The following is a 7,786-nucleotide window of genomic DNA, read 5'->3' on the forward strand; positions in this document are numbered from 1 at the left end:
TGGGTATTTCAATAAATTTATAGGATTTACAAGAGTTTTAAAAAGTTTTTAAAAGGATTCGGAAATGATAAACAACGTTTTAAACTTCATTGTAAATACTTAATCTTAAACGAAGTATATATATAAAAGGAGTAACTTAACATATTTTTAGAATATGTTAAGTTATAATATTGTTCTTGATGCAATAATATTGTTCTTGATGCAATAATCTAAAGCACCATTCCTGCGATCACGTTCATATACCAGCAAGATGCAAATTTCCATTATCCTAGTCATTTTGTAATTCTGCAAATATAATATAATTGATGTTAGAACCATTTAAAATACATTGCAATACAAAAGTTGTTAACCCATCTAAAACCAATTTAAATAACCATGTAAAAACCTACACTGACCTGCAAAGATATCAACCGCCATTTTCTTCCGTAAATCACCAATTGACTCATTTTTAAGATTGCCATGTGTTGTTATGCTCATAGCCAAACATTCGATTGTCTTCAGCATGAAGACACCACTATCTTCAATCTTATCAACCTATCAAGAAAAAACAAAGTGAAGAGTCCAAAGTATTTACAGAGACCATATCAAAAAACTAGAAAACAAGCTCAACAGTATTTACCTGAGGTATGCAATTTATAATACTGATTCTGAACGGAGATTTCTTTGTATCATTTTTCATCCCAAACTTCTTCTGGGCAATATAAGGCATTGCAACAGCATATGCACCCACCTGTTTGTCTTTAATTTTGTTGGTGTAGAAATGCTTGCCCAAGTCGTAGATAATCATCTCCTTCTTCTCCAAATTGATCATCAATGGCATCCAAAGCCTTTCCTTAACCAACATTGGTGCCAGTATTTTGTTTGTAGGTGCTTCCTTGAAGAGTTGACTGAATCCTTCTTCAGGGAACTCATATTCATCTTTGTTGTCAACGAATATTGAGTAATATTCATCAATCTCTCTCAAAAAAGAAGTTTCAGCCAACGTCAATGATTTGCTTTTATAGAAGTGCGGATGACTTTCTTCTCTTCTGCTTAACAACTTCACAACTGTATCAACATGCTAAACAACAACAAAAAACAGATTAGAACAAGTCTTGTTGTCAAATAACTCATATAAATAAGTTCAGACCCGTTCACACATCATCTTGTAAACCAATTTAAACACATTGTAAATCTTTGAAAACGCTTAAAAGACATATTTTAATTCCTTTTAAAACCTTTTAAACCTCTTGTAAACACTTTTAAAAACCCTTTTAAAACTCTTTAAAACCTTTTTAAAACCTTTTTAAAACCCCATGAAACGTTAACAACACATTTGTAAAACCTTAAGCTTTGTTATCATACCATTGTTGTTAACGACTTCCCTGGCGTCTCTAGTGTTGTGAACCACTTGGCATCAACTTTTTTACCCAGAATTGTTAGTTGCCTACATCCAAAAATAAACAGAATAATCAAGAATACTTTCAAAACCATGAATACATCTGTTAAAAGACTAATTGAACTTTTACTTTTGTTGCTAGAAACTAAAACTTACTTTGCTTTCCTTGAATTCTTCCAGTCACTAAATACATCTAACCGGGTCTTATCAACTTTGGAAAAAGGATAAAGTATTGGGTCCTTCTTCTTCTCGGCCGTGTAAGGCGGCTGAGTGTGAATAGAAGGAATTGTATTTCGTTCACTTTTTCTTTGCACACCACCAACATCATCAGATTTAATCTTCTTTTTCTGTGGCTTTACAAAACAAAAAAATTTCGCACTTTATATCGATACACTGGAAAACATTTTAAATATCTCATAGAAATAAATAATTAAGTTAGATACATACCCCTTCTCTAGCTTGAATATCAGCATCTGGGTTGTCACTTGGTTTACGCTTCTTCCTCTGTAGTGCCTCAAGAAAATCACAATTTTTTGTAAAACATTTAATAAAATGTAAAACATTATACAACTAGTTACTAACCTCTTTTCTGTTCATAACATCATCATCACCATCATTGCTTTGCTTACACTTTCTCTGCAGTTCATCATTTCTTGGTTTACTTGATGAAATCTTTTAAAATACTCTCTTCTTAATGATTTACCTGTTTTCTCTCTCTCAAAACTCTCTTCTTACTGCTTGCTCCCTTCTCTTTATCAATGCTTTTATCTTTTCCACTATCCTCATCTTCTTCAGAAAGAAGATCAAATTTTGGTGTAGAAGGGCGTGGAGAAGGAGATTTATCCTTCAAAGATGATAACAATTGTGGTTTACAACAGGCTTTTAAAAGGATATTTGAGAACTTATAAAAATACTAGATATATGTACCTTTGGTGTTTCTTCAAAGTAATTACCATCATCACCACCAGTTTTTTGAGTGTTTTCATCATCTGCAGCGTAGCTCCCATCTTGTGTGTTTGATGGACGGACAGAATCTGCAGACTGGCTTTCTACGAAATCTTCTCTAGCAATATCTCCATCAACATTTTGTTTGCCAGCCTGCAACAAAAAAAAAGAACATATAACAACATCATTTTTAAGGTTTTACATTCTGTTTCAAAAGGGTTTTAAAAGGTTTAAGTCACTATGGTTGCCCTTTAATCAGTGTTATGCTGTAAATCCGTTAAAAACACTTTTTAAACAGAAAAACTTTTAAAATAGATACTGACCTCTTCATTTATAACCTCTTCATTTCTATTCTGTCCATCTTCATCTTCGTGAGACTGCAAAGGGAAAAGAAAAAAAAGGACCTCAGTTTAAAGAGTTTAGTGTCGAATATATGCGAAAAGGTGCGATCTTGTAATCTTACTCCTTTATCCTTATCTTTCCCTGATGTGGTTTTGACAGCTTCTTCAATGGCTTCTAGTCTTTTGTTGAAGTCATCTAACATAAAGAGGATTATGTCAAGTTTTTCTGAATCTGACAAATTTTTCTCCATTTTCTCTTGTTTCTCAAAGTCTGGCAATTTTTCCCCCATTTTGTCACCCAACTCTCCCAAAGCACAGTAAATATCAACTAATCTTGTAGACCATTCTTCTTTCTTCAACCTATAGCCTTTCATAACCAAGCCAATAACTTCTTCAAAATCATTGTCATCTTTATCAACCAAATGCTTATATTCTTCTGGATCTCCAATTATTGTTTTGACTTCAACCTACAAAAATAATCAAAATCCATCAAAACAAAACTCATCAAATATAGATAACCAATGAATAATCAAAACTACACTTTTAATAGAATTCAAAACTTACACAAGTTGCTGTCTTAATAGCTTCAACAACATCATCAAACCTTGCATAACGACTTGATTGCCAATTGAGAATCAGTGGATAGAATGTTCTGGAAAAATTACATCTTCTCGCAAATTTATCACCAAAAATTGGAACAGCACTCAAGGCCCATATATATAATGCCATGGGAAATCCCTTGACACTATACTGACCTTTGAACCAAGTATTTTTATCGAATTTCTGAATGCATGTGGCGAGAATGTTATACGCTTCCTTGCCCCATGGTTGGGCTGTATACATCTCGAAATCTGATGCATGCTTCAGCCTAGACAGAGGTATCTTCTCTGTTGAATTTGGTGTCATCAAAATACCTTCTATTAATACCACTGCAGCGAGGCATTCCTTTTCCTTGTCATCCAAAGGTTCTTCACCCTCTTCTGGTTCATTAAATAGTCGATATTGAAGTTGAGTTAAAGTGTAATCTCCTCTCACCGCCCAAGAATATGGTTCACTAATTGGATCTTTTCCGTTATTCCTTGGTTCTCTATGAATAGGTCCGCATTGAATCCCTATGTTTAATAAAACAATGATGTTAGTTTGTTCAAACTTTGCCTAATATAAACTGTTCTAAAACCCTTTTAAATCCCTTTTAAAACTCTTTTAAAACTCTTAAAAGGTTTTAAAAGAGTTTTAAAAGGGTTTTAAAAGGGTTTTAAAACATTTAAAACGGGAAAAACCCTTTACAATAGAGTTTTAAAAGGGTTTTAAAAGAGTTTAAAAGAGTTTTAAAAGGTTTTTAAAAGGGTTTTAAAAGGTTTTTAAAACCATTGCAAACACTTTATAATTACCTGTTGTAAGGAAGAACTCTCTCATGGAAAACCGAAGAGGTTGCATGTCGACTGTAAACCATAAGTTTCTCCCTCTTGTCTTCAGCCTTCTCAGCATCAAGTAGTGGAATATTTTCCCAGAAAATCCAATGTCTCTGGCAGAAAGATTGATGATGTGCCCAAGGAAGGAAGATTGAAGCTTCGTGAAAGATGCTTTTCCTAATGTATGTTTAACTTTGGCAACTAGGCTTAAGTCCGAATGTTTACATATGTTTGCTCCAACAATTGGTTCTAAACCCATACCATATGTTGGTTCTGGTAGTGCAAGGGGTTCAAAATCAGTTGATGCCATCTGTTAAAGAAACACACTTAATTAGACTTTTCAACGGATTTACAAGAGTTTTAAAAGGGTTTTTAAAAATCAACATCACACGTTATCGATCTGAAGTCATCTTATCAACACACTTTATCGACATAATTCAACTACGACCGATCTAAAAATTGATATCAAATGGTTTAACAGGGACTTTCAAAAAGTGTTTTACAAGAGATAACAAAAATCCAAATTTACAAGACTTTACTAATTTCAAATCCATATCAAACACAATTATCGATCTGAATGCATCAGATCTGAATCTGGATCGATATCAAAGAAATTGAAGAGGCTTTTAAAAACTGTTTTAAAAGAACATAAATCCAAATTTAAAAGAGTTTACATATTCCAAATCGATATCAAAGAAATCTAAAAGCCCTAAATTTAAAAAAGCGATAGTCCAAATTGATAAACCCAGAAAGAAAAAAAGAAAGAATGAACCTGCCTGCGATAGAACCAGAATCAATGTCGGGAATTACGTATACGAGAGACGAAAGCGCAGAATCGCCGCGAAGAAGGATCGAGAATAGCCGCGAAGAAGAATCGTGAATCGCCGCGCAGAATCGCCGATGAACGAAGGAGAGAGAATCGTCGGTTGAGGAAGGAGAGAAGCACGGCGAAGTGGAGAGAAAATTAGGTTTTCTTCATTAAGGGTAAAAAAGTCTTTTTCACCAAAAAAAGGGGTACCCTTAAAAATGGACCCTTCCCAAGGGCATTTTTAAAAAGTGGAAGGGAAAAATGGGCATTTTTGCTTTTCCCCCTTTTTTTTTTCCACAATCACTTTTTGTTTTACATATTTTTAAAAATTAATTTGGTTGTTTTGCTGCATGTCAAGTTTTTATTGGTACAGTGACTTGTGTTTTATAAAATAAAGGATGATTATAAAATTAAATATTATAAAAAAACTATATATAAATTAAATATAAATATCATAAGATTTAGGGAGATTCTCAAAAATAGCACCAAAATAAGTTTTTGTTCCAAACTTAGCACAACATCTTTAAAATTCCAAAAATAGCACTAATTAATCTTTTAAAATTAAATCCTAAATTCAAAATACTAAACCCTACCTCTCAAAACTATACCCTAAATGTGAAATTGAGAACCCAAACATAAAATAACAAATTCTAAAAATTAATTTTAAATATTTTAATATGTTAAATAGTGCTATTTTTGGAAATTTATGGAATGTGTGCTATAGTTGTCCATAAAACTTTATTTAGTGCTATTTTAGGGTATTTCTCTAAGAATTTATCCTTTAGAAACCTAATTAAAAAATTGTAAAATATCTTTTTACTTGAGTTGAGTAAATAACATCATCATCTTTACGTCCTAGGGTTGTGGATCATCACCACGCGATTTACCACCAGCCGCCATGGAAGATTCACAACCTTCTCGTTCAAGTAACCTAGATCACGCCAGAAACTCCACAACAGACATTCCCCTTGATCTCACCATCGAGATACTCTCTAGACTTCCGGCAAAATCTCTCATCCGATTTCAATGTGTGTCGAAGCTGTGGTTCTCAATCATCCGCAGTAAAGATTTCACCGACTCGTTCCTGACTCGTTCAAAGACTCAGCCTCGTCTCCTCTTCACCTTCAATCACTTAAAGTTATGGGAATGTTTCATCTTCTCAGCTCCTGAACACAACAACAAGGACTACGACGATAAAGCCTCCACGGTGGTTGGCAGACACGACATGACGATGTCGGCCGATCACGCCTACTCCATCGCATCTCGCCCCGTGAACGGTTTCTTCTGCGGCAGGCATGGTGATAATTCGATTGCGGTTTGTAATCCCACCACTAGACAAATAGTGAAATTGCCTGATGTTGTATCCAACGGAAGACAAGTGAACGCACGTCTCGGGTACGATCCGGTTCAAGACCAATACAAAGTGTTGTGTGTGATGATGTTTTATCGTTATCTCGACCATGGAAGAGATATAAAACAGGAACATTTCGTTTTCACGGTAAGCTCTCCACAAAAAGAGTGGAGAAAGATTGAAATCCCCCAAGGTGTCACTTATGACATGGTATATGGAGGGATATGCATCGATGGTGCTATATACTATGGTGTTGGAGACTCAGGAATAGTTAGGTTCGATGTTAGATCTGAGAAGCTGGTACTAATTCAAGCACCCGAAAAATCACATATCACGACAACAAACTCTTCCACTCTTTTAAACTACAATGGAAAATTGGGCCGTGTAGATTATAGTTACGACGATGAGATGGTGTTGTGGATTTTAGAAGATGATGAGAAACAAGAATGGTCGGAAACTAGGCGTGCCCTACCTTCTGAGTGGTATGATTTACTTTTTGCATAAAATTTCAGGTGGTATTAATTTTGGACTTTCTTACATAAGTAGTTTAGGGAGATGCCAACAACAACATCAAAGCCCGGGAGAACAAACCCGGGTTACACGAGGGAACCAAAAAAAGAAAAGATAGATTAAGGGTAAGAAGAGCGAAACCAGAGCATGAGCAGATCTTGGAACTTCGGAGAGCGATTCCTAGCCAGGCAAGTGTTGCGGATCCTTCTATCAAGCTTTGGGAAGAGAGCTTCGACTGGAGTACGTGTGCTGGTGAAAATCCGAGCGTTCCGTTCCTGCCAAAGAGTATACACCACCGCCTGAGCAGCCAGTAGTTTAAGAGTAACCAGTTTTGGTTCAATGTTGACGGATCCTAGCCAGGTAAGGAAAGAATCCCAGGTAGTGAAACCCATGAATGGGAGAGATACATACCGGTGAGATTATTATGACTGATCCACGGTTAAAGTCATCTGAACCGTTTAGTGTTTACTATTACGATTTTAATAGAGAGAGTATAAGAAGCGTGGAGGTCGAAGGAATTGCGGATGATAAATTTAGACGTGTTCATGGATTTGGTGTGTAATCTCGTAATAGTTTTTTTTGTTTTCCAGGCTATGTTGAGAACATTAGGTTCTTGTGAGTGAGGACTTATTTCTGTATACAATTTTACTTAGAAAGCTTTCATTATTTCCTTTAGCTTTGTGTGTTTCATGGAAGCAGTAATATTTGTGAGATGGCCTTATAATTGATATAAACGTAATTGCTTAAGTCAATAGTGTTTGGTGGTTGATCCGCTATTACAAATGGTTGGAACCAATCCAGTAAATTAGATGAAAGTATATAGCATCATAAGTATATAGTATTAAAAAAGAAGAGTTTACCCTCTGGCTCTCGTGGTGGTGGGTAACACGTTATCCTCCATGTCAGCAAAATACTCAAAAGCAAGCAAATTATACATGGCCATCTCCACTCCCTCCTTCTCCTTCTCCTCCTCCTCCCCCTCCTCCTTTTCAAGAATTTTATAAACAAGCTTGAGGTAATCATCAAAAACGGCCTCCGTAT

General features: G+C 35.3%; 1 protein-coding gene and 1 pseudogene across 1 annotated transcript; one reads left to right on the forward strand and one right to left on the reverse strand.

Annotated features, from left to right (window-relative positions):
• Positions 1 to 35: 35 nt before the first annotated feature.
• LOC104772468 (uncharacterized) lies at positions 36 to 4,386 on the reverse strand. Its single transcript, XM_087503693.1, has 13 exons — positions 4,056 to 4,386; positions 3,229 to 3,776; positions 2,787 to 3,131; positions 2,647 to 2,700; positions 2,306 to 2,476; positions 2,082 to 2,222; positions 1,961 to 2,014; positions 1,826 to 1,882; positions 1,535 to 1,731; positions 1,345 to 1,426; positions 620 to 1,060; positions 396 to 534; positions 36 to 285 (listed from the first exon to the last, which is right to left on the reverse strand). The coding sequence occupies exons 1-13, from the start codon at positions 4,384 to 4,386 to the stop codon at positions 269 to 271; spliced, it is 2,577 nt and encodes an 858-aa protein (XP_087359819.1). The 3' UTR covers positions 36 to 268.
• A 1,367-nt stretch (positions 4,387 to 5,753) lies between these two features.
• LOC104772469 (F-box protein At1g30790-like) lies at positions 5,754 to 7,460 on the forward strand (annotated as a pseudogene).
• Positions 7,461 to 7,786: the final 326 nt, after the last annotated feature.

Source organism: Camelina sativa, chromosome 20 (genome assembly GCF_030686135.1).
Source record: "Camelina sativa cultivar CO46 ecotype springtype chromosome 20, ASM3068613v1".
NCBI lineage: Eukaryota > Viridiplantae > Streptophyta > Magnoliopsida > Brassicales > Brassicaceae > Camelina > Camelina sativa.